This window comes from Sus scrofa, chromosome 18 (assembly GCF_054392235.1).
Source record: "Sus scrofa isolate SSC_HxYL_T2T_F1_AM1 chromosome 18, Sscrofa_HxYL_maternal_Yorkshire_Landrace_v2.0, whole genome shotgun sequence".
Classification (NCBI taxonomy): domain Eukaryota; kingdom Metazoa; phylum Chordata; class Mammalia; order Artiodactyla; family Suidae; genus Sus; species Sus scrofa.
Genome location: NC_139400.1, coordinates 42,253,204 through 42,280,613, shown reverse-complemented (window position 1 = coordinate 42,280,613; position 27,410 = coordinate 42,253,204). Strand labels below are relative to the sequence as shown.

At 37.3% G+C, this 27,410-nt stretch overlaps 1 protein-coding gene and 1 long non-coding RNA gene across 9 annotated transcripts in view; both read left to right on the top strand.

Moving 5' to 3' along the window:
* ZNF277 (zinc finger protein 277) overlaps nucleotides 1–27,410 on the top strand; it is a 112,713-nt gene that overhangs the window by 38,979 nt on the left and 46,324 nt on the right. For 5 of the 8 annotated variants that reach the window (XR_014834204.1, XR_014834205.1, XR_014834207.1 and 2 more), the window contains exon 2: nucleotides 20,384–20,585. Coding sequence is in view for 3 of the 8 variants with exons in the window: in XM_005673239.4 (XP_005673296.3) it covers nucleotides 20,384–20,585 (202 nt within the window). In the remaining 5 variants the exon portion in view is untranslated. The remainder of the gene's footprint in view (nucleotides 1–20,383; nucleotides 20,586–27,410) is intronic. The other 3 variants (XR_014834206.1, XR_014834208.1, XM_021079287.2) reach the window with 1 other exon arrangement.
* On the top strand, nucleotides 148–3,730 carry LOC146395003 (uncharacterized). The gene is made up of 2 exons (XR_014834225.1): nucleotides 148–858; nucleotides 1,445–3,730. It is a non-coding gene; the product is annotated as an uncharacterized LOC146395003 (long non-coding RNA).

The following is a 27,410-nucleotide window of genomic DNA, read 5'->3' as shown; positions in this document are numbered from 1 at the left end:
GGTTGAATCGGAGCTGCAACCACCAGCCTACGCCAGAGCCACAGCAACGCAGGATCCAAGCCACATCTGCAACCTACACCACAGCTCACGGCAACACCTGATCGTTAACCCACTGAGCAAAGGCAGGGATCGAACCCGCAACCTCATGGTTCCTAGTCAGATTCATTAACCACTGCGCCACAATGGGAACTCCTATTGTCAAGTTTTAAGAGGGTTTTTTTTATGTGTACATTTTGGATAACAGTCCTTTATCTAGTGTTTGTTTTGCAAATCTTTTCTCCCAGTCTGTGGCTTGTCTTCTAATTTTCTTGATACTGTCTTTTTCAGAGTAGAAGTTTTTAATTTTAAGGAAGTTCAGGCTATCAGTTATTTCATGGATCATGTCTTTGGTGTTGTATCTGGAAAGGCATCGTTATGCTCAAGATCATCAAGGTTTTCTACTACGTTATTACTGACTTTAAAAAAAAAATGCACAACATAAAAGCCATAAGTTGAGTTTATTCAGTGACTTACTAAGGTCTGTTGCCCAGAAAACAGCCTCTCAGCTCAGAGAAACTCTTCCAAAGAGATAAGGGGCAGGCTGGTGGGGGCAGGGGTCAGCATACATGAGATTTTGACAGAGGAAGTATGTGCAACCAAGCACACATCTTGGTAGGGGGTTGCTGCTGGTCACAAGGAGCAGATATCTTAGCTAATAGTTTTAGTGCTTTTCTCAGTCTGGGAAGATGGAAGAACCCAGGTTCATAAAAAATTTCTCCTGAAAATACCTCACTGTCTAAAGGCCTGTTCTGCCAGTTTTCCCAGAGCACAGAGTGCCTCACTCCTGATCTCCACCCTGAACTCCTTTCACCCACTGCAGTGGCTAAATGATTCAATCCTTGTGGAGCCGGATGGCAAGTGGCATTATTTTGTTGGCGTTATTGTCTAGGAGATTAACAGTTTTGTGTTGGGCAATTAGGTCTGTGATCCATTTTGATTTAACTTTTGTGAAGGTTGTAAAGTCTGTGCTTAGATTCCCCTTTTTGCCTGTGAATTTTCCCTTGTTCCATACCATTTGTTGAAAAGACTCTCTTTGCCAATCGGATGTTTTAAAACACAGGAAGAAATGCTGTTGCACCTTCTTCATCTGCATTATCAGCTTCTTTAAATAGCTCAGCATAATGGAAAGACTAGCAGTTCTTGAAGCCCCTGCTTGCTATAAGGAAGAACTTAACTAAAATTTTCAGTAGCTTTGTTAAATATCGTTACATATTGCTTAGGCTTTCTTTAAATAATGAGTAAGTTTGCCATGACTGTTTCAAATCATTATTTTGCTGAGAAAAAAACCACACATAAACCAATACAACTTCTGTGTTAGGCTGACAGTATTCTTCAGTTTATCAAGTGTGTATGAGCAGATTCACATTTAAAAAAATTTGATCAGGGAGTTCCCGTCGTGGCGCAGTGGTTAACGAATCCGACTAGGAACCATGAGGTTGCAGGTTCGGTCCCTGCCCTTGCTCAGTGGGTTAACGATCCGGCGTTGCCGTGAGCTGTGGTGTAGGTTGCAGACGCGGCTCAAATCCTACGTTGCTGTGGCTCTGGCGTAGGCCGGTGGCTACAGCTCCGATTCAACCCCTAGCCTGGGAACCTCCATATGCCGAGGGAGCGGCCCAAGAAATAGCAACAACAACAACAACAACAAAAAATTTGATCAATAATGACTAATTTGATTACCTTTCATAAAGCACTTTCGGTTTTAGTCAGCTTACTATCTACAAAGTGCAATTTTATCTGTCACAAAAATATCCCTTCTAAAAATCTGTAGAAAAGATGTTGTTTTCCCCAAACCAGAAACCATTTTTTACTCTTCCCCCATAAAATGTCTATCTTTTTACTCTTATACTAAAATATGAAGTTATAGAGTTGATCATAACAGATTTTCCTTGGAACAGTAGTTTGTGGATTCACATAAAACATGTACCAGTCACTGTAGAGTGATTGATTACAGTAGAATCTGTGTGAAAAACATCATGTTTAAAAAGCTCCCTGATTGATTTATATATGCCATCAGGTTTGAGAATCACTGCCTGAAAATCAAGATAACTAAAGGTATTTGTTGGTTATCATTTTTAGTAAAATTGCATTTGGACATCCCAATGAAGCCAGTGCTGGTCTGATTAACTGCCACCAAAATTCCGCGTTTGCTGTTGCTGACTTCCACCTATTCTTGTATGGGTACAAGACTTATATTACCTTCTGACTTAATTTTTATAATTATGTAAAACATTTGAAATTTACACTGCATGTAAAATTCTAGGACTAAAATCAGTTGTATGTTTTACTGTTCATCATCTTTTTGGGGTTTTTTGGTTTGTTTGTTTTGTTTTGCTTTGCTTTTTAGAGCCACACCTGTAGCATATGGAGGATCCCATGCTAGGACACAGCAATGCCAGATGAGCCACACCTACAACCTACACCACAGCTCGCAGCAACACCAGATCCTTAACCCACTGAGCGAGGCCAGGGATCGAACCCACAACCTCATGGTTCTTAGTTGGATTTGTTTCCGGTGCACCACGATGGGAACTCCTGTTCAGCATCTTTTTACTTCCCTATCCTCTATATCAGAAGTCAAGTGATTTTTGTGATATTGTCACATTTATAGAAGATTATCATGGAGACAGAATTTATACCAAACTTCACAGAAGATAAAGAGAGGTTGTCAGTAGACAAGTAAATTGAGAATTCTGTTTTTTTAAATGTCCTGAAAAAAATGATTGAATCTCCAGTGTTTTGCAGAAGCTTCAAAGGTCTACTCATAACTGTGTCTTTATAAAAATAGCAGGTCCAAGCAACTTGAGGAAAAAAAATTTGTAAAATACCTCAAAGTAAGACCAAACAACTACCCAAGCAGTCTGGCATGTGACTGGAACTGAGGAAGCACATGTAGTGCTTGAATATTTCACTGGATGGATGTAGACTCACTTTCCACTGTGCTTTGTTCTTTCCCCTGGTGCTTCTGACATTCTAAGTTGTATGAGATGCATCTGTGAACATGACCAGGCTCCCCGGTGGAAAAGATGTGGGTTCCTTGAGGGCAGGGTCACTTGTATTTTTCCTTATTTGCTCCCTAGTATCTAGCAGAGCCTTTTGCCTGAAAGTGGACTGGAAGGAAAAATTATTTTGTAGGGAAATATTTTTATAAAACTAGTGATACAATGAATATCAGCTAAGACTTTGCTTAACTTCAGGGAAGTCTCTGTTTCAATATCAGGGCTGAAAGACAATTTGTTATTATTTTTCATTTTCAAATCATTTAGAGCCTTGATATTACAGAGCTGTTTTATTGCTGCAGAAGCTGTTATAAAGAGGTCTTTTATTATTTCAGCAATTAAAATCCTTCAGATGGAGTCTCAGCTGACTTACCCAATGCTGAATAATCTAGTAAACACTGCCATAGCCAAATTCACTGTTTTAATAATAAAAAGAAGTTAGACTACATTAGTAATTGTTAACTTTAACATGTCACCCGAAGATCAGAAAAGAATTAGCACATCTTCTTAATTATAGAATTTGTTGTGGTATTTACTGTTTAACATAGTGATTTTAACAAATCACTTGTCAGAAGAGCAGAGGACATATTCAGTGCCTTTTTAACATGTGAAAAATCCATTCAGCATAGGTACCGATTTGAAACTACTGCTTGACTTTATTCTACGTTATTAATATGTTTAGGACATAAGCCAAAGAGAGAAATGCATTTGTAGAGTTGTTGCCAAGACAACACTTTTCATTCAATGAAAGAAAAAAACTAATTTTTTAAAGGAACTAAATTATATCTGCTATATGCGTACATAGTACACATATGTATACAAGTGTGAGAAATTAAAATGTTCTAAAACAGGAATTTAAGTGAGTGTGTGGTACTTTTGAAAAGTTCGTATTTATTAATGTGCTTTTTTGTGCCTAAAAATTATTATTCATATCTGTTCTAAGAAAACAAAACCATTGTACTAAAAAATTATTTATATTGATGAATTAAGACATTAAACATTAAAATTAAAAGATGACATAGCTATTTAATTTTGTAAACAGAGATATATTAGTCCCACAACTCAGAAAATATATGATTCTGTCAAAAACACTAATTATACTTAATAGGAAAATATCGTATAGGTAATTTACAATTTTCTAGTTGCCAACCCATTTCATTAAAATATCGACTAGAATACTAATTCTGGAGTAATTGCCTGTCAAATCAAATCATTTAAATTAGGTTTAAACCCAGCCTCTGTGGATGCACTGTGAAATCTCCACTAGGCACTACTTATTTACAAAGAATAAGGCAGGCCAGTAACCAGTCAGGTCTTTATGAGTGAGGAAGGTCTTTACCCTTTCTTCTTTTCTATCTTTTTCCCCCATAGATTTCAATAAATAAGAGTATCCACTAGTTTGTGTTGTTTCACCTTTCCTGCCAAAAAGTCCTGTTTGTCAGTATCTTTTGTTACCTTGATCCTCCTGTCAGGATCACCAGCATTGTCTGAAATAGGTTATTCTGGTTAATTAAAGTTTCTGTTAACTGAGCTGAAAATTTTAGTGCCTTTTTTGTTTACTTCCAGATTTATAGTCCTAAATCCCTGATGTCTGCCTCCTGCCTACTACTGCCTTCTACTGGTGGAGGGGAGATAAAGTTGAGAACTTAGTTCCCATTTGTTCCATTATGTAGAATAAAATGTATATACCAAGGCTTGAATTCCATTTAGAGTCCCAGCATCCCTATTAAAGAAAGACTTTTAGTAGTTTTTCATTTAAATATTCTAAAATATCTTTTATAATGTAGAATAGGAGCAGTAGAGGATGTGAAATATCACTGATGTGAGCAAATATTTAAAGTAATCATATTACACAGGCAGAAGTCTTTTAACCTCCATTGTTTTGTTTTGGTTTGTGGCCACACCCGCGTTATATGGACGTACCGGAGTCAGGGACTGAATCTGAGCCACAGCTGCAGCCTGCACCTCAGCTGCGGCTATGGCAACACTGGATCTTTCACGCACTGTGCCGGGCCTGGGAATCAAATCTATGCCACCACAGAGACAATGCCTGTTCCTAACCCACTGCACCACTATGGGAACTCCCATTCCACTTCTTTCTGGATTCTAAATCTCTCATTGCCAATAAACTTTAGAGCTGGAGAAAATATTTCTAGAAAAATGAGTATACTTAACCACATGTGTTTTAGAGTACATTTTTTTAATGGCCACACCCATGGCATATAGAAGTTCCGAGGCCAGGGAGTACATCCCACTCCCTCTCCCCTCCCCCTTGGCAACCACACTTCTGTTCTCTTTTTCTGTAAGTTTGTTTTGGTTTTGTAGATAGGTTTTGTGCTATATTTTTGGAGTTCCCTTTGTGGCTCAGCAGAAACGAATCTGACTAGAATCCATGAGGACTCAGGTTCGATCCCTGGCCCTCGCTGGTCAGTGGCTTAAGGATCTGGCGCTGCTGTGAGCTGTGGTGCAGGTCTCAGACATGGCTCGGATCTGGAATTGCTGTGGCTGTGGTGTAGGCAGGCAGCTACAGCTCCAATTTGACCCTAACCTGGGAACTTACATGTGCCCCAGGTATGGCCCTAAAAAAGACAAAATAAATTAATTAGTAAATGTTTTAAAATTTAAAGAAATAGGAGTTCCTGTCATGGCACAGTGGAAACGAATCCAACTAAGCACCATGAGGTTGCAGGTTCGATCCCTGGCCTCGCTCAGTGGGTTAAGGATCCGGTGTTGCCATGAGCTGTGGTATAGGTCACAGATGCGGCTCGGATCTGACATTGCTGTGGCTCTGGCATAGGCTGGCAGCAACAGCTCCAGTTGGACCCCTAGCCTGGGAACCTCCATATGCCTCGGGTGTGGCCCTAAAGAGACAAAAAAAATTTTTTTTAAAGAAATAAAATTTGTACCATATTTTAGATTCAACTTATAAGTGATATCACAGGTATTTATCTTTCTCTTTCTGACTTCACTTAGAATGATAATCTCTAGTTGCATCCATATTGCTGCAAATGGCATTATTTCATTCTTTTCTATGGCTGAGTATTTAATTAGATTCTTAACCCACTGTGCCACAGTAGAAACTCCTAAAGTACATTTTAACAGTAGAAATTCTGTGTGATTTAAATCTGTAAGTAATCATTTATCTTATTAATAAGGAAGGGTTTGTTTTTATCCATTTACTTCCTCTTCCTAGGATTTATTTCCCTCTGAAATGTCATGAACTTAAAATATTTTAAGCAGCTGTTGCTTTCACATTATTGCTACTGCATTATTAAAGTAGACACTAGTAATTTCCTCTTTTTGGAATGGATTAAGAAGGTATCGTGTGTAAACCATAAACAAGTAATTGATAACCAAGAAATGAAACCAAGGTACCATTTAGTTTCCCAGTTTTGCACTAAAGTTGCCTGAGAAAGGAAACTTAGTCACTTTTGACCACTAGTTTTGAAAATAAGAATTGTAACATGAAAGGTAGGCGGTAGTCAATATTTTAGATTCTGCAGTGCTTTCATATTATAGTAAAAAAAAAGGAACTAATTAGTCTCATCTCATTAGTCAATAATCTGGACAGGAAATCAAGCCATTTCTGCACCCTCTCTTCTACAGGGTTTGCTCTTGAGTTCCATTTTTTTAGTAACTCCTAAAGTAAGTGAGTTTTCTAGACAAGAAGAATAGATCTACAAATAACCAACCCCCCAGCCCATCCTCAGGGAATTTGATGGGATACAGTGGTTCAGGGAGTTATGAGAAAGCAATTTCTGAGTATTTCTAGAAAGATGGGACATGCTAATAACTTTAATATAACAGTAGGATGATTGCCACAGGTTCTCAGTCTTTTCCTGACCCCTCTTTGCTCTTGATTATGCTTACATGCAAACTGAACAAACCTGCTTCACTAGAAATAATGAGGTGATACAACATGCTACCAAGCTTACCTAAACAGTTTTTCTTTATAGAATGGGAATGTAAAAAGGAAAATCATTGGGGAGCAAGAAAGTTAGTTGTTAATCATGATTCTATATGAAAACATGTTATTTTTTTCTAAAATAAAAATTAGTTTTGCCAGGGCATTTGTTTGTAGTTTTTCTGTTATACTTTGTGTAATTATTGTTTCAGGCTCTCTCCTTCTGCTCTGGCTACCAAGTGAAATCATGTTAAGTCCTACTCCACAGTGGTGGAGTTTGTAGTTGCATGAAATCGCAACATAAGGACACTGTTCACATACATGTCATAAGTAAAAATGTTAGACCAAATGATTAAAAATATCATGTGACAGGATGCATAGTTTTAAAGCTTTTTAGAGTCCCAAGAACCCTTTAAGACTCTATTAAATCAAAAGACCTTTTTCCCAGAAAAATTCAAACGTACATAATTTTTTTTTTTTTTGTCTTTTTTGTCTTTTTTGCCATTTCTTGGGCCACTCCCATGGCATATGGAGGTTCCCAGGCTAGGGGTCAAATTGGAGCCGCCGGCCTACACCAGAGCCACAGCAACGTAGGATTTGAGCCGCGTCTGCAACCTACACCACAGCTCACGGCAACGCCGGATCCTTAACCCACTGAGCAAGGCCAGGGATCAAACCGCAACTTCATGGTGTCTAATCGGATTCATTAACCACTGAGCCACGACAGGAATAATTTTGAATACAGTTTCACATTGAACTTTACAGACAAGTCTGTGATTCCTCTAGCTACCCAGGGACCTAAGATTAAGGACTTTTGCATTAATTAGATCTGCTCTGTCAATTATGATAGCCAATAATTCACACTAGCCATTTAAATTAATTAAAATTAAACAAAATTGAAGTTCCCCAGTTTCACTGTCCACATTCTCAATGATCAATGGCCAGATGTGGCTAATGGCCACCAGGGACAGTAGCCAGGAGGACAGAGCAGATGTAGAACATATCCATCGTCTCAGAGGATTTGGGATAGCACTGAGCTAGATGTTTCTGTTTCTGAAATACTCTATTTAAGAATCTTACCATTATGTATATTTATGTATGTATTTGTATAGAACTGCATAATTTGACAACCCAGAATGTCTATAAGAAAAGTTAAATTCTTTTAGGCACAATACAGATCTGTTCCTGAAACATAAAAGTGACAAAGAGTAAGGCAGCTTGTTGACCTCAGCTGGACCTGCAGAACTGTTCTATAATGACTTTTATCTAAATTGCATTTTCAGTTAGTAGTAGTTCTAAATCTTTCCCATGTTTCCCTTAAGTTCTTGTCTTCAGTATGGTTGGAGACCTCACTCCTATGTTCAGAAAATTGGGGTTATTAATATAAATTCCTTCAACTTCCCTTATCTTTGAATAAAAATCTCACTGTGTTCTGCTATTAAAATATGCTAGGAAATAGCAAGATGTAATATTAAGACAATGCAAAAGCCTTTGAATTTTAATGATATAGTCAGGACCTAAGAGTAGATAGATAGATAGTTGTGAAGTTAGCTTACTCTCTTTTAGAAGCCTGGACTCTATTCTTACATGATTTCATGCTTTAGATCTATTTTAGGACCATGGAATGTGTATTTTGATTTCTTCCATCCCCTGATAACCACCATTCTATTTTATGCTTCTATGAGTGTGACCACTGTAAGTGCCTCATGTAAGTGGAATTGTGAAGTATTTATCATTTTGTGATTGGCTTATTTCACTTAGCATGATGTCCTTCAGGTTCATCCATGTTGTATGATATGACAGAATGTCCTTTTTTAAGGCTAAATAATAGTTCATTGTATATCTGTACCACAACTGCATTATCTGTTCATGTGTCAATAGACATGTAGCCTGTTTCCACCTCTTTGCTATTATGAATAATGCTTGATGAACATGGGACTGCAAATCTCAAGATCCTGTTTTCAATTCTCTTTGATAAATACTGCTGAATTGCACAGTAGTTCTATTTTTAATTTGTTGAGGACCTTCCATCTTGTTTTCTGAAATAGCTGTACCAATTTACATTCCCGGCAGCAGTGTACAAGGGTTCCTGTATCTCAAAACCCTTGCCAACACTTGCCATCTCTTGTCTTTTTAGAAACAGCCATTCTAACATATGTGAGGTGGTATCTCACTGTGCTTTAATTTGCATTTTCCCAGTGATTAGTGATGTTGAGCACCTCTTCATATACCTGTTGGCTATTTGTAAGTCTTCTTTGGAAAAATGTCTACTAGGGTCTTTTGCCCATTTTAGTTGTGTTATGTGTTTTTACTTTTGAGTTGTATGAATAGCTTAGATGTTTTAGATATTAATCCCTTATCAGATATACAGTTTGCAAGTATTGTATCCCATTCCATAGATCATTTTGTTCATTATTTCCTTTCCTGAAACTTTCTAGTTTGATATAGTCCTACTAGTCTATTGTTTTTGTTGCCTGTACTTTGGTGTAATATCCAAGAAGTCATTGCCAAGGGTAATGTTAGGAAGTTTTTTCCCTATGTTTTCTTCTAGGAGTTTTATAGGTTTAGGTCTTATATTTAAGTCTTTATTTCAAGTTGATTTTTGTTTTGGTGTAAGGTAAGGGTCCACTTTCATTCTTTTACATATGAATATCCAGTTCACCCAACAATAGTGTTCTTTAATAAATGGTTATTGAAAAAAACTATCTTTTCCTCATTGCATATTCTTGGCATCTTTAGCAAAGATCGTTTGACCCTCTACGTGTGGGTTTATTTCTGGGCTCTCTATTCTATTCGTTTATCCATGTACATCTCTTGTTAAGCTAGTAATACTCTTTTGATTACTGTAGTTTTGTAAGATGTTTTTGAAGTCAGCTGCTCTTTAGCTTTGTTATTCTTTCTCAAGGTTGTTCTGGCTATTCATGGTCTTTTGTGGTTCCACATGAATTTTAGAATGTATGTGTGCGTGTGTGTGTGTGCGTGCGCGTCCATACACAAAAAAAATACAATTGGAATTTTATAGGATTGCATTGAATCAGTAGGTTGCTTTGGTTAGTATGGGCCATTTAACATTTTATGTCTTCCTACCCAAGAAGATGGGCTATCTTTCAAATTATTTGTATCTTTCTTTCATTAGTGTTTTGTAGTTTTTAGTGTATAAGTCTTTTTGCCTTTGGGTAAGTTTATTCCTACATATTTTATTCTTTTTGGAGCTATTGTAAATGAAATTCTTTAAATTTCCTTTTCAAAGTGTTCATTGTTGGTGTACAGAAGAGCACATCTAATTTTTGTATGTTGATGTGGCCTGCAACTTTGCCGGATTTGTTTATTCTAAACATTTTGGTCTGTGTATAGAATCTTCATAGTATTTCACACATAAGACCATGTAATCTGCAAACAGATAATTTTAGTTCTCTTCTGATTTGGATGCCTTTTTTGTTATTTTCTTTGTTTCTTGCCCAACATCTCTAGTTAAGACTTCCAATAATATGTTGAATATAAATGTCAAGAGTAGGCATCCTTAATTTCCTTGTTCCTGATCTTAGGGGGAAAGCTATCAGCTTTTCACACTTAAATATATTAACTGTGAGGAGTTCCCGTCGTGGCGCAGTGGTTAACGAATCCGACTAGGAACCATGAGGTTGCGGGTTCGGTCCCTGGCCTTGCTCAGTGGGTTAACGATCTGGCATTGCTGTGAGCTGAGGTGTAGGTCACAGACGCGGCTCGGATCCTGCGTTGCTGTGGCTCTGGCGTAGGCTGGTGGCTACAGCTCCGATTAGACCCCTAGCCTGGGAACCTCCATATGCCACGGGAGCGGCCCAAGAAATAGCAAAAAGACAAATAATAATAATAATAATAATAAAATAAAAATAAATAAATATATAAATATATTAACTGTGAACTTTTCGTATATGACCTTTATAATGTTGAAATAATGTCCTTCTTTTTCTAAGTTTGTTGAGTGTTTTTATCATGAAAGGATGTTGAATTTTATCAATTGCTTTTTTCTGTATCAAAGATCATGTGATTTATATCTTTCATTTTCTTAATGCAGTAAATCATAATGATTGATTTTCATAAGCTTAACCATCCCAAGAATAAAATTCCACTTGTTTATGGTATATGATACTTTTAATGTGCTGTTGAATTTGTTTTGCTAGTAATTTGTTGAGGAGTTTTGTGTCATTATTCATTAGGAATATTAGCTTGTAGTTTTCTAGTGCAATCGATGTCTGGCTCTGGTATCAGGGTAATGCTGGCCTCCTAAAATGAGTTTGGAAATGTTCCTTCTCCTATTTCTTGATGATTCAGTTTGGTAAGTTGTATATTTTTAGAAATGTATCCATTTCTTCTAGGTTATCCAATTTATTGGAGGGTGATTATTCAGAGTCATCTTATGATTCTTTGTATTTCTGTGTTATTGTAATATCTCCTTTCTTGCCTGATTTTATCTTTTCAAAACACCAACTCTTAATTTTGTTGATTTTTTTTTTCTATTCTCTATTTCATTTATTTCTGTCCTGATCTTAAAAATTTCTTTCCTTCGGCTAACTTGGAGCTTAGTTTGTTCTTCTTTGACTAGCTCCTTGAGTTACAAAGTTTGGTTGTTTTTTGTGAGATCTTTCTTCCTTTTAACATACACATGTACCAGTATAAACTTATCTCTAGGTACTATTTTTGCTGAATCCCACAAATTTTGATATCTTGTATTTTCATTTTGTTAAGACCTGTGAGCTAATATGTTATCTTCCCTGATTAAATACCTTCAGGATCTACTCACAACTTTCACATTAAATGTAAATCTTTGACCTGGCCTTAATGCTCACCAGCATGTGATTCATCTACCTTTGCAGCCTTTTCTTACTTAGACTCTAGCACTAATTGGACTATTTGGACTTTTTTAACTATATACCTGCTGGAATTCTGTACCATTTCAAGAATCCTCTGTAAGACTACACTTCATTTCTCCAGATTTAAGTTATTTTTTTCTTCCTATTCTTAGCCCTTGATGTATATGGTCCACTTCACACATGTTGACTTATAATTATTTGTACAGTTATCTCAAAACTTCCTCTAGACTGACAACTTCTTTGAGATAGGGACTTTAATTATCTTTGTGCTTATTATAATATCTGAAATATACCTTCCGCTTAGTAGACATTCAATTTTTAAGTGGTAAATTTAATCAGAGTTTTTCATCTTAGATATCAAGACTTAGAAAGTGACTAAGTAAAACTGTGCTTGGGAGTTCCCATCATGGCTCAGCAGAAACAAATCTGACTAGCATCCATGAGGATGCAGGTTCAATCCCTAGCCTCACTCAGTGGGTGAGTGGAGTGCAGCCCTAAAAAGACAAAAGAAAAAAATTGAATAAAACTATGCTTGTTTCCTGTCTTTTGTCTTTTTTAGGGCCACACCTGCGGCATATGGAGGGTCCCAGGCTAGGGGTCTAATCGGAGCTGTTGCTGCCAGCCTACGCCAGAGCCACAGCAACGCAGGATCCAAGCTACATCTGTGACCCACACCACAGCTCACGGCAACACTGGATCCTTAACCCACTGAGCAAGGCCAGGGACCCAACCCGCAACCTCATGGTTCCTAGTCGGATTAGTTAACCACTGAGCCACAACAGGAACTCCCTTAATATGCTTCTTATTTAAAAATTTTTCAGTGTTAATATTTGGGATAAATGCATTCATAATCTCTGTTTTGTATATTTTCTTGAAAATATTATATTTGGGTGTATATACATGTATATTTGTGTTTGAGGGAGGAATTGTTGGCAATTAATTGTGGATTAGGCTCTTTTCAGTTAATATTAAACATGGTTGTCAGTATTTCTCCATTGTTTTCATAATTGCCAGTTAGCAAATACATAATGTTACACAGCACAGATATGCCATACATTATAGAACAGTTTTTATTTGCATGATATTTAGGTTGTTTCTATTACTTTGTTTTATAGGTGATGCTGTAGTAAAGTTTTCATATCTTTTTGCTGTTAAATTATCTCCTTAAATCTTTCAACCATGGCTTTATTAGGTTTAAGGATTGAATCTGTTTTTGTTTTTATACCAAAAGAAGTGGCAAACCTTCCAGGGGTATGTTATGAGTGTACTGATCCAGCACAGCCTCATCAGCTGTCTTAATGTGTTATTGAGAATATGTAACAATTCTGATTTAAGTCCATCACCCCATACCCCTCCCACTCTTAGTAGGAATATAGTGAATCTTTTAAATATTGGGCCTCATTAATTTATAAAATGAATTATTAGCCCAGGGGTAATTAAATAATGGTATTATATTCTTACTCTGAGCTTTAGAGATTGATTATGGTTAAAAAAAGAGTAGACCTAGTCTTTTCCATTTTCCAAATGCATCTGCAGGGGAGATGCTCTTAGAAATCAAAGAACTGATTTGTTTAGGATGTAGAAGGCCATTTTTTAGTATTAGAAATACCCTCGAGAATTTTGAAATAAAGTTAGCTTCTTGGAGTTTACTGTTTTGAATAAAATCCACACATAAAAAATGAGCTAGATAGGCATTGGAATCCTATGGAAAGATAGAGTGTGTGTCAAACAGAAGCTTAGAGAACGAGCCTGAAAATAGTATCCAGGGTTGTTAAAATACTTAAGTAAGCTAGAATCAAATAAATTATAACCAAACCAATGTAAAGGAAGTGTTTCTTTTGGAAACTAGGAGTTTGTTTACCGCATTTTCAGCATTAAAACAACAAAAACAGGAGTTCCCGTCGTGGCGCAGTGGTTAACGAATCCGACTAGGATTCGATCCCTGCCCTTGCTCAGTGCATTAAGGATCGGGCGTTGCCGTGAGCTATGGTGTAGGTTGCAGACATGGCTCGGATCCCACGTTGCTGTGGCTCTGGTGTAGGCCGGGTAGCTACAGCTCCGATTGGACCCCTGGCCTGGGAACCTCCATATGCCAGGGGAGTGGCCCAGGAAATAGCAAAATAAAAAAAGAAAAGACCAAAAAAAAAAATAAATAAATAAATAATAAAAAATAAAAACAACAAAAACAAAAACACTCCACCTGTCTCGATATTCCAGTTTTTTATGATGGTTTATCAGTTAATTAGATGATCAGAGTGTGGCGAGGATAGCAACTAAACCAGGTTTATCTGGGTTGAGTATATCACCAGATTACTGCTTTTCAGTTTCAGTAGTGGCGTGGTGGTAGTGTGCAAAGTAGGTTGGGGGGACTTCCTTAAAGGAGAACTGATATGTGAGATGTGTGCAGTTCTTTATAATGGAATGCCGAAAGTTTTCTCAGCAATTATTTGTTGATTTGGGCTTTTCTCTCGTTCAACTTAAGGAGAACCGAAACCTCAGAGTTTTCTTATTTTTCCTTCAAAGCACTAGCAGTCTTTATCTGTTTGGCAGTAATGATATATTGCAAAGTCTAGAGCTGCCTATTTTAGCACATAGGTATATTATGAATTCATGACTGGTTTGTTCCCTAGATAGAACTTTGCCTCACAAAGTGTGGTTTGTGGATGAGTGGGCTGGCATCAACTGGGCACTGAAATCTGCAGCATTTTAAGCCTCTCTATCTCCTAGGCCCACTTTATTAGTTCATGTCCTCCAGAAAGCACACACCAGGATGGAATTTGATGTCTAGGACATTTGTTGGGAAGGACACCAGAGGGAAAAAGAGAGGCCCGACCTGTGTGAAGGACAGGCAGAAAGGAGGACTGTATAGTATCTCAGAGTACAGTACAGATCTAAGCAGGTTCCTCGCAAGCTGGTGGGGAGTCCTCCAGCCAGTGTCACATGTCCATAAAGTCCCGTCTCTCACAGGAATGAGTCTGCCTTACTGAGAGCAGTGTATGGAAGGCTTGGCTTCAGTGCAAGTGGGATTTCAGAGCACAGCACCCGAGGCCTTCTCTTAGTTGTGGTCATAGCAGCCGGAGATTTGACTGCCGCATTTCCCTGGCTGCCACACCTACCGCAGCCAGCAAAACCTTCAGGTGATTATAGTATGTTAAACTTTGAAAAGAACTATTCTAGAATAATAATTTGACACTTTGGGGATCTTTCCCAGAGTCAGCAAAAATTATTTGTAATCACCATAGGATCACCTCAAAAACTCAGCTCTTTTGGGATAGTATTTTTTACAGTTCATTTGAAGAGAGTTGGTGTTCACAGTGAGAACTAGAGCAGATAATTTGTTGTTAATTTGTAACAAATGTGTCAAGCAGATTTGGGGCCAAAACGGAATTTCCAAGATGCTTTGCCTCTTTGCTGAAAAGAGTGAGATATAATTTACTTCCACTTACCTTTTAGAGTTCAAGGTTCTTAGAGCAAAGAAATATACATTTCTATGTCCATTGTCTTTTTACTCTGTAGTAAGATGTAAACGTGATTGTTATTGTAATAGCTGGAAATAAACTGTTACACAAATATTACTGAATTTCTTCTGCTGAAACAGTGCTTAGTATTTGAGGGTTTCTCTTTAGGACAGATTACACTATAAAGTTAGGTTTGCCAAAAGAATTTGTCACCTAATTTATGGATTTCTCTGGGAGTCCATGATACCCACACTCTCGTGTGTGACCAGTAGACCCATAATCCCCATGTGATCATCCTCTAAACCCTTGATTTCCAGGCTTCAGGGTAGAGACTACTGCTTGGTAATAAATAAGTACATTTCTACGGAATACGATAAGGTCCTGAAAAAAGTACATTTAAAAAGCCTTCCAGGTGATGAAACAGTTTGTCAATCACTACTCCACAGTAAAGTGTATACTGAGGATTGGGGTCTGTCCCATGGAAACATCCTCAGATGAAGTGGTTATAACTTACTCTGCATTCCAAATGCCATTTGCTCCTTTACATTAAAATTTTTAAAATAATTTTAAAATCCCTAATTAGAGATAAAATACTTTGATTACACTCAATAATATTTATTGTTATTTTAGAATTCAATGTAAATTTTATATCATTATTTATTAACTAGCAGTGGGCCTGTTACACCAAGGCCCACGGCACTAACAATCTGGCTATATTTATAGTTGGACTCTCAATCCAGGGCAGAGAAAGCTCCTAAAGATACAGCCACAGGCACTTCCTAAAATAGAACTTACCCAGAAACTGAGTTAAAGGTGTAACTCTAGTCATAAGTACTTCTGGTCCACTATTCATTCTTTCATTTTTTTGTTCTGCAGACATTTATCAAATACAGCCTATATTTCAGGTACTATATAATCTATTATCAGAGACCTAAAAATAAGACCCTCGCCCTTGACCTTGAGGAGTTCACAGACTACCCTAATGGCAGAGATGTGCATGTAAGCAATTAATTACAACTGAGATATTTGCAATTGTTGAGTTTGGGGAGATGGAGTAGGTCAAGCCCACAAGCAGACGGGGGCTGGGGGCAGTGGGGCGGTGAGGGAGTGCAGAGAATCAGCTCTTGAGAAGTTGGGGAAGGCTGGTACACAAAGAGAATAACACACATGTATCACATGAGACATCAGTCAGTGCTGCCTTTGTCTACCAGCCATGTCAGGAATTTCTAAATTCTGAGCACATCACCTGAGCTCATCTAAAACTTTTATCTATCCTTCTCACAAAACCAAAAAAAACTGCTTCTCTATGTGTATTTCTAGATCTAGTAGCACCATTCATACAGTCTTTCTAGCCAGAAATCTGGGCGGCTTCCTCATCTCCTCCTTTACTTGTATGGCCAATCATTAATCAGGAACTGTCAGTTCAATCTCTTATAAGCCTCTTCTCTGTCCCTCCCTTCTTTTTTTTTTTATTTTTTTTTAATTTTTTTATTTTCCCACTGTACAGCAAGGGGGTCAGGTTATCCTTACATGTATACATTACAATTACATTTTTCCCCCACCCTTTCTTCTGTTGCAACAAGAGTATCTAGACAAAGTTCTCAATGCTATTTAGCAGGATCTCCTTGTATATCTATTCTAAGTTGTGTCTAAGTCCAAGCTCCCGATCCCTCCCACTCCCTCCCCCTCCCATCAGGCAGCCACAAGTCTCTTCTCCAAGTCCATGATTTTCTTTTCTGAGGAGATGTTCATTTGTGCTGGATATTAGATTTCAGTTATAAGTGATATCATATGGTATTTGTCTTTGTCTTTCTGGCTCATTTCACTCAGTATGAGAGTCTCTAGTTCCATCCATGTTGCTGCAAATGGCATTATGTCGTTCTTTTTATGGCTGAGTAGTATTCCATTGTGTAAAAATACCACATCTTCCGAATCCAATCATCTGTCGATTGTCCCTCCCTTCTAAGCACTCTAACATTGCTCTCTGAGACAAGCCCTCAAACTTGGACATCTGCAGTAGTCTCCCACCTGGTTGGTCTCCCCATCTTCAGACTTGCCTCTTGCCAATCTATTCCCCCTATGTCATTTTAAAACAGGAGTGGTCCCGCCTCCCATAGGGAAAGGTCTGAACTCCGTAGTGTTATGTATAGGTTGAGAGTGCTAATGCTTGAGCCAGACTGCTTGGATTCAAATCCCGGCTGTCTTATTAGCTGTCTAGGACAAGCCACTTAGCCACTCAGTGCCTAAGTTTCATCAACTGTAAAATAGGGGTAGAAATTGACTCTATGTCATAGAGTTCTAGTGAGGGTTGAGTTGATACTGTACAAATAAAGTGTTTAACAATGGCTGGCACGAAGTAAGCACAGTGGTGGTGGCACTCGTGGTAAGATAATAATACACAGTGTACATGCCAGGTAGATACAGATGACCATGACTTACCTTGCCTTCCAGAAACTAACAGTCTGAAGGTAAACAAATTACTTCTGATGGTCAGTACTGTTATAAATTTGAACACAATGTTAAATGATTAGAGAATCAGAGAGAAAATTGTAAAATCTTGTGATATAAAAATATTAAAATTTTTATTTTCTGGGTACATTGTAATTCAAGCTCCCAAATACAACTTAGTACCTCCCAAACCACAAGTTCCTTGTTCGTGAAATTCACAAATTCCTGATTTTGTTCCTGTATACCTTGACAGTGGCAAGAAATTTGGTTCTAGTATGTGTGAACATTTAGGTTCATTCGCTAAGGAATAATTTGGAAAAAGAAAAACTGACATTGAACATTCAGCAGGAAAGAGAAAAGAACCACAGAAGAATACTGGTGTGCAGTAAAGCCTCAAGAAAGAATAAAGACCATGGTAGAGATTACTGTGCCCAGTGATTTTTCAAGGATGTGGTCTGCTGAGGTCAGTTGAAGAGCTGCTGGTAGAGGTTGTATCACAGAGCCTGCAGGACACTGGCAGAATACATATAAATTCACTATGACTTATAAATACCTATGAATTCAAAACAGCACTGAACAAATGGTTTAAAGAAGAAACAGAATTGAGAATTGCCTTTTGGTTTTGGAAGCAAAAGAATATAGTATTTGAATATAGGCTCGAATTACTAAATTTAGGCCGTTTACTAACACTGTGAGATTCTCACCTGGAAGATGGGAGTTGTAACAGTACTAATCGAATAAGGCAGCTAGGATTAATTGAGAAAGTATCCTAAAACACTTCAGTGGAAATTTACAAATAGCAGACACCTAGTAAGGTTAGTTCTTGCTGTTATTAATATATTGTTTGCTTTCTTCAGTCAAGCAAAGCAAATTTACAAATACCTTAATCGAATTTGGGGAGGAAAATATGTATAGTATGTGTTATTTCCTAGCTGGCAGGTAATGCTACTAAAATTACCTTTATTTAGAATATGCTGCCTTTTGTTGTCCTATTCTAGGGAACATAAAATATTATTAGGGAGTGTCATAACCATATCACATTGCTCTTTCCACATCCTGTTTTTCACATGCAGGTTTAAGTTCCTACAGAAGTTAACTTATAACTGAAAAATATATCCTACAACTAAAGGCTGTAAAATTCCGGAACTCTTTAATCCCATTATCCAACTTAATGAATACAATAATTAGTAACACACCAATTTTACTAACAGTGCTTCAAGTGCCTAAATAGTTTTAGTATTCTCTCTGTTGTTATATGTACCCTGTTTTCTCCTTTTGTGGTATTTAAAAACTTTATAAACAAGCTTGATTTCGCATACTGCACTCTGAGCACAGTATTACAAGTGATATATTGGAAGACATCTCCTATGGGACACCTTCCCTCCCCAGCTCACTTAGGTGTCTCCCCTAAACCTATGCTCCCATTCACCCTGTACATTCTCTTTTTTTTTATCCTTTTAACTTATCTATACCTTTAAACAAATTTCAAGGACTTTAGTCTTGACAGTATCATGAAACATCAAGTGGGAAAAGACCAGCACTTGGTAGATACTCAGCTGATTTTTTTTTAAGTGGGTGAGTGAATGCTGCCATTTTAAATTACCTATCCAGTTCTTAGGTCATGGTCAGCAGTTTACCAGTAACTGATTCCATTAATTATTTACTTAAGAAGGCCTTTAGAAATGAGATAAGTAAGATAAAAATAAGAAATAAAATTTAACAATAAAGTTAATAGTAACCAAATTCCAAAGACTGTTGCATGTGAAATAGCTGTCTTTCTTTCTGAAGAAGGTTTCCTGCCCTTCCTCAGATGCCAAATGCTTTGCACTAGTTACCTGGTTACTAACTACTCAATAGCCTGCATAAGATGACAGGTCCAGCCTTCTACCCTAGAAGACTGAAGGAGACCCCCGGCACAAGGCTGTAGGAGGAGGCTGTGAATTGAGAGCTCTAGACCTTACATACCTCAGCTTCTTAGATATTTTATAGATGATGTTAGGAAAAGGAGTGGTGTAGACAAGAAAAATGTTTACCATGTATGTCTAGTAATTGAGCATCTCTTTATTCACAGGAACTTGAGTTATGATACATAATTGTGTAGTAATTAAATGATAGGCATAAATCAACATCAAAATTTGCCACCTGGGCCACCCAGCACATGCTGTGTCAACCCAGTGTGAGACTTATCTTTTTTGTGTGTGACAAGTAATCAGAAATAGGAACAAGTTTGCAGGTGCAACTGGAAGAAGCTTAAAAGATTGCCCTGGCATCATCTGTAGCCTCAGTATATACCATTTACTTCCCAGTATGATGATTCTCAACCTTAGGTCACAGTTGGGCCTTGGAACCCTAATCTCGCATTTGCAGCCTTCTCCCTCCAAGTACCCCTGGAATTGCTCCCATTGGCCAGTATCCAAAAAGAATGTCTGAACAGCTGTCCCGACAAATGGGTTTCCCCCATTCAAACTGGCAAATGGGGAGTTTGAGTTGCTTTGCAATACTCCTTGCTTCTGCAGTGCAGACGCTGTTTTAAATGGTAATAAAGAATCCTGCTCTCTGATACTGTGTATTTTTCTTTTGGGAATTATGCAAATATCTTTAGGATCCTTTTAATGCAAAAGGTGAGAAATCATCCTTCTCAAGAGAGTTGATTTCAGCTTTTTTTCTTTTTCTTTTTGTCTATCCCAGACAGTAAGGATTGTATCCTGGAGCCACTTTCCCTGCCAGAAAGTCCAGGTGGCACCACCAGTTTAGAAGGTTCTCCATCTGTGCCTTGTATTTTCTGTGAAGAACATTTTCCTATGGATGAACAAGGCAAACTTCTGAAGCACATGATTATTGAACATAAGATTGTTATAGCTGATGTCAAGTTGGTTGCTGATTTCCAAAGGTAAATTTCATCTGTCTCTATAAAAGAATTAAGTTTATTATTTCTTAGAAGGAAGGTATAACATATATATAGAATTATTCATGTACAAATACAAAAATTCATATTCTTTTTCAGGTTTTGCCTTAGTCTTTTAAAAAATCTTTGTACTTATTTGCCTTCTTGAGTTTGTAAGTTGTATTTGAGAATGTCACATACTGTTGAATATCCTACCTACAAATTCTGGAAACAGACCAGACTCCCAAGGAGTCGATAATACTCCCTTTGCCACATTCCATGCAGTTGTTGACACTGTTGATCTCTAGCAGGCTGATTTTTCTTTTCTTTTCTTTCTTTTTTTTTTAAGAGCTGCACCCGTGGCATATGGAGGTTCCCAGGCTAGGAGTCAAATTGGAGCTGTAGCCACCAGCCTACACCACAGCCACAGCAATGCCAGATCCAAGCCATGTCTGCAACCTACACCACATCTCACAGCAACACCAGATCCATAACCCACTGAGTGATACTAGGGACTGAACCTGCATCCTCATGGATACTAGTCAGATTAGTTTCCACTGAACCATAGTGAAAACTCCAGACTGATGTTCTTTTCAGTTTCAGGAATATACCTTCTCCATCCAAGTGAGTCCTTACAGAAAGCCCAAAATAGACTTAGTAAAAGGCCACCCAAGTGTTAGTGTTTGGAAAAAAACCAGCTCCTGGGAGCCTTTTAAGCCAAAAGGGTATCATCCAAACAACCATGATAAGGTTGAAAACTAGAAAAAAATTGAGTCATTCAATGAGCCATAAGGGTATAAGGGTAGACAGCTGCTAAGGTCAGTGACTGAGGTACTTAGAGGAAGAGGATGAGGAAGATGAAGAGTGGATAGGGATGAGTAGTTAAGGAACAGCCAACACTGGGCATGTGTGAAATGTAGGAACCTGATTTATAGCTCCAGGGTCTAAAATGAGCTCACTAAACTAATCTCTAAACTAATTCCTGGAAGTGACTGTCCGAGGTAAATGCCTTCTCTTAAGCAGATGTAGTAGAGTAGTTATGTTCAGGTCATTATTAATTGAAATTTGGAATTTTTTTCCATACAAACAGTATCACAGTAGGTAACTGGCTTTGTATAGGTACTGAAAGCACACATTTTGGTGTATCTGGTAAGATTCTATTTCAAAATGTTCTGCCCTGATTTCCAAACAAAACATTAGAGTAGCCCAGATATACTATCCCAGATATATTCCGTATCTCCCAGAACACATTATTCTTAGCAAGCAACTTTTTTCTTATGATGGGTCTTGCAAGACCAAGCTATATTAAGAGTGGACTATGAAACCTGGCAGGCCTAGGTTTGAAGCAGACTCAGTGATTTCCTTACCACATGAATTCCAGCAAGCTACTTAACACTCTAAGCATCAGTTTTCTCAAAGTAAGATGGGGGTAAACACCAGGCCTCCTAAGATTATTAAATATCATATAAAAAGGGTATGTATAGCACCAGCTAGTGTCCGAGACATCTTTTATACCCAATAAGTGGTAACCAAATGTTTTATTTTATTTTGATTACAGAAGATATATTTAAACTCTTAGTTTTCTGCAACTGTAGCTTAAGTTTTCAACAGGCGTTCATGCTGGTCTGAAAACCTAGTTATCGTTTGTAAAACTTTAGTCTTGAGAAAATTTCATTTAGGGTTCTAAAACTCTAAACTTTTAGACTGACAGTTTGTTTTTATGAACAAATAGCCACAGTACCCACAGGGGTAATATTAGATATTCTCTATCCCTTCATATTCTTCTCAGCTGAACAGCACCAATGCTGAATGTCTGCCGTGTGCCTTCTGTGTTATGGCGCTTTATATACACTCAGCATTGCTATTTTTGAGTGGACTTTGGGAGTCTATGGTTAGGGGGCAGAAATAGAATAGGGAAGAAGGTTTAAATGAACAATATATGCCACCAACTGCTAGAATAAACTTAATTCTTTCTTGCTTTCAGAGGAAGCGCTCTGGCCTTCTCATTCTCATTAATTATTTATTTTCAATTAAAATATCTGTGTATGTATATGTATTGGGAGTCTGAAAGTTTTTTCATATATGATACTTAGTTATATGTAGTCAGATCTGTTGATTTTTTACACACTTCTTAGGCTACAAAACTTTAAATTCTTTTTTTATTCAAATAACCATTGATAGGACTATCAAATGTGTTACTTTTACAAATCTTGTATCCCTTTTCTTTGATATAAAACTTTTTTTCATTCACCATGTAAGTGCAAATTCTCCCTCAGGAATTTCAGAAACAGAGATGGTCAACCAGTGATAGTTGAGTGATATTAAGATTTTCTTTCTCTTAAAATCTGTGAGGAATTTTTTAATCAGAATTATTATTTATACTTAATATGTAACAGGTAAGTAGCTACATTTATACCAATCAGTCTCTCTTATCATTGATATAAATCTCATCAGTATGTGGGCAGGAAAATCAAATTATTTACTAGGTCTCAGGGCTTAAGAGTCAATAATTAAATATTGAGATCAATCATGCTCTAAATGCACTTATGTAATAAAATAGATATTTAAAAAGAAAATAATACATATCAGATATAAATGCTTTCTAAATAAAGTATGTAGTTAACATGTACTTTAAATTTGGAAACCTAGATTTTCCTTGTCAACTGTCTTGCTACTTAGATAAAGTTTTAGGAAGTAAAAATGTGATCAATTCAAATTAACCAGGAATGTATATGAGTAAACTTTATTGTTTTTAAATACCTTTTAGTATATTCATTCTTTCACATATCCTCCTACTATTTAGAGAAAATAGAAATTCCTCTCCAAAACAGTACAAGCATTGACTACCTGTGATCAGAGTTAGGTTGGAATTTTCTCAACATAATATAACTTTTTCTTACCTTGTGAAAAGCATTTATTGAGGGGAGGGAGGGGCAGTGAGAGGTTCAATTGGCATGAATTATTTCACTCAGAACTTCTTTATAGGTTGAATAATTCTTAGATAGCTATAACTCTTCAGAGAGAATTTGTTGCTTCCATATAATAAGTAATAAAATGATAAATAATAAGTAAGAGATGGATTTACCTTGTCCTTTTTAAGAAATAAGCTCTAAATTTTCATGTTAAATGTATTTGACATTTTTCTATAGGAACAAAGTAATAAAAATCTCTCCTTCGAGCCATTTATTAACATAATTATTTATGCTGAACTATTTGCTAACTTTTATTCAGTAGATAAAATTTTTCCAGAAGAAAAATGTTAACTCCTTGATTCTTGCCCCTTTCTATATTAAATTCTACTCATTCAGTGCTACTTAATTAACAACAATATCTCAAATCTTTATGCTTCTGTCAGTAAGCACACCAGTAACAAGTAGGGAACTAAGCAGGCAAGATACTGCTACCAGGATTTTTTTTTTGATAAGACATTATTGAAGTCCTTTTAAAGAAAGTATTTGCAGATGGCCTAATAATTATTTTTATGTCTGTGATAAAATATGAAATGCCATGATAACTGTCCTCCAAATAAAAGGTTCATAGCCACATATTATTTCATGGCTTCCTTTATATATTGAGTGGCTGCAATCACAACTTTAAATAAGTTGGAAAAAAATGAAGAAGAGAAATAGGAATACTAAATGATTGAACAGTAAGTTTTAGTGGGTGGGCAGAAATGCCTCAAGAGCATGTATTGAAGATCTGCTGTCTTTAAGACTTCACTCTATTGAATCCAGTTTATCTATATGCTTTTACCAACCATAAGAAAAATGGATATACTGACACCTTCTAATTCTAATTATAAACTGAAGAAGTATTATTATGTATTTAACTGGAGTGCATCTTAAATTTAGACTTACGTCAAATGTTGTAATTCACATCTATTTATATAGTATACCACAATAAGATATGATACACAATTTTATATATTTGAATTATGTGATAATTTATGGTCATATTTTGCTTTTGTAACATGAGTTTTTCTTTGATGTTGCTGTCATCTAACCTTTGGTCAGGAGGAAACCACTGAAATGATAGCTTTGTGCCTATTGGACTGACCTGTTACCTGCTTTATCCTCCTTCCCTCAGAAACTGCCTAACAATATCTCAGAGATGTTCCTAGAGATGGTATTTGAAAAACATCCTTTCCAGAATTCATGACCACTTATTCATGGAGCAATAAACTAACTTTTAACCAGTGTAAAATCTGCCAGGCTATAAGCATATAGCAGTGTCTTCTCTCCCTCCATCCCATGGGAAACCTTAACTGTTTGAGGAAAGTTAAGTTCTGTCAGACAAAACCATGATTTTAAGTCAACTGATGCTGTAATTGTGTGCCTACTATGTGAGGTAAACTATAATAAAACAAATAGGTGATGTGAACCTTCTCTTCAAAGATCAAGGAGAATAGGACCCAGAATGAAGGCCTGGAGACTAAGAGCCATTGACTTTTGGAATCAGCACATCAAGGAATCAGCGCCTCTGTAGGGGTTACCTTTTTGTACTTCTTGCCTAGTCAAGCAGTTCCAGTTCGACAGCCCCAGACAGCTTGTGTCAACTTTTAATACCTGAGGAGGAAGTTAGGAGCAGTTCTGAACAAGAGCTGCTTTCAGGTAGTGTGCTTTTCAAAAAGGAAAACCTTCCCTTTCTCTTCCTACTTCAATTCTGTACTTTGGTTTTGCCTATCAAAAACCATTCTCCTTGGTCTCTAAGGAAAAAAAATTCTTCAGGTATTCATCACAACTGTAATTCTAGGGGCTGTCTCTTGTTCCTGCCTTTTTCTGCAATTCTTGCCTAGATTGGTCCTCGTGTGATGTGAGAGGCACTGTTTTGTAGAAGAGTTGAGTTTGGATTTGGAGCTAGAGAGATCCCAATTCTCATCCTAATTTTATTCTAATTGTGTGACCTTGGGCGGGTAGGGTCTCAATAATGGTAGCTGCTAATAATTGCCATCCCTGTCATCATCATCACCATCACTTTGCTCTTGCCCCACCTTAACCACCTGTGTGTACCCTCTGACACCCTAATATAACTGTTTTACCTTGTTCATTAAATGTTTGAGGAAACGTTATCATTGTTGTTTTAGACAACAATATTTCTCTAGAATAAACCAATTTTTACTACTTAAATCTTATCTAAATATGTTACTTTTCTTATAATAATAATTGCCGTTTATTAAACACCCAGGATGGTAAACACTGCTTTATATGTATTATCCTATTTAATTATCAACAATTCATGTTGCAAGTGCTCAAACTGAGTTTCAGAAAGGTTAAAAAAATTTTTTTCAGGAGTTCCTGTCGTGGCACAGGAACCATGAGGTTGCAGGTTTGGTCCCTGCCCTTGCTCAGTGGGTTAACGATCCGGCGTTGCCGTGAGCTGTGGTGTAGGTTGCAGACGCGGCTCGGATCCCGAGTTGCTGTAGCTCTGGTGTAGGCCGGTGGCTCCAGCTCCGATTCAACCCCTAGCCTGGGAACCTCCATATGCTGCAGGAGCGGCCCAAGAAATAGCTAAAAAGACAAAAGAAAAAAAAAAAAAAACTTACAGTTCAGGTTCACATCTCTGAATGCAGAGTCCCTGCTCTTCTATTCACTACTGCCTGCAGGACTGCCGGAGTCAGTTACTAGAACATCAGCTTTGAAGATTTGACCATAGTCTTAAGCAAACTATAAGCAAAACTACTTCTAGCACAAGGATCTATGCAGATAAGAGACTCTTATGGTGTTGATTCTTTATTACAGAAGAAGTCAATGACAACTCAAAGGACAGTCTAATCACTAGTATCTGCTCTTACCTGGTTATCTGCTTCATGTAGTTTCACACAGATACTTTTCTAAGTCTGTGATCATTTTCTAAAGGTAAACAGCCTGTGTGTTCAAGGAGTTATCACTGTCTTTTAACAAACTATAGGCTCTGAATGGAAATAATATTATAAAGGGCTAAAAAAAAAAAAAATAAAGGGCTGACAACCATTCTCCATTTTGTCCAGAGGGTATCACCCCCATGGCCTCCAGTGAAGTAGTCAGGAATGATGGATGAATCTCTCCTTGGTGTGTTCTAGTGGTAACCGTGCCAGACCTCCAGAAGGAACCTGACTCTCCTGGTTTTTTTGTCAGTTATCTCAGCACCTGGTTCTGCTGTTTAAACTTGATTACTCATGAAAATAGATACCTATATGTCAGTTTAGAAGAACAATCCATCTTCTGTTCCTACATTTCCACTGGTGGTTCCCCTGTGGTCCTTCGTCCCTGTCACCACTTTGCAATAGAAAATATGCCGAGGGAAGAATAAGAAAAGTGGCGAGGAATGTTATTTTTATTCTCTTTAAGTCTTGTCTTTCTCTTTTTTACCCTCTTTCCCCTGTAGGGGAAAAAAGCAACTAATGGTGAAGTAAAGAAGGAGTAAGAGTAGCTGTGTAAGATACTGAGGAGTGAAAGGTGCAGAAGCTGGCCCAGGATGGCAAAGGAAATAATGTTTAAGCCTTTTGTGGGTACTTTTCCTCTTTCCGTACTTTGATGGATCTGACATGCCTTTTACTCTGATACTTCTAATATGAAAGCCAGTGAGCTAGCCATAGGGTTGTGGTGCATCATTTATGGTATTTATGGTTTGAGGTTAAGCTGGAGCCTAAATACATCATTTTCAGATCTCTTAAAATAAGGCCTATCACTGTTTTATAAGGAAAGAGTTGCCCCTTCTTAATCATCCAGGTTGACAGTGTGGTTATACATGAGGAAGAAGAAGTAAAGCAAGTGGTTCTATTTTCATGCATTATTCTTTTACTCCTTTTACTTATGAACTTTATTACTCAGTGTTGTCACCCATTGGTATTTT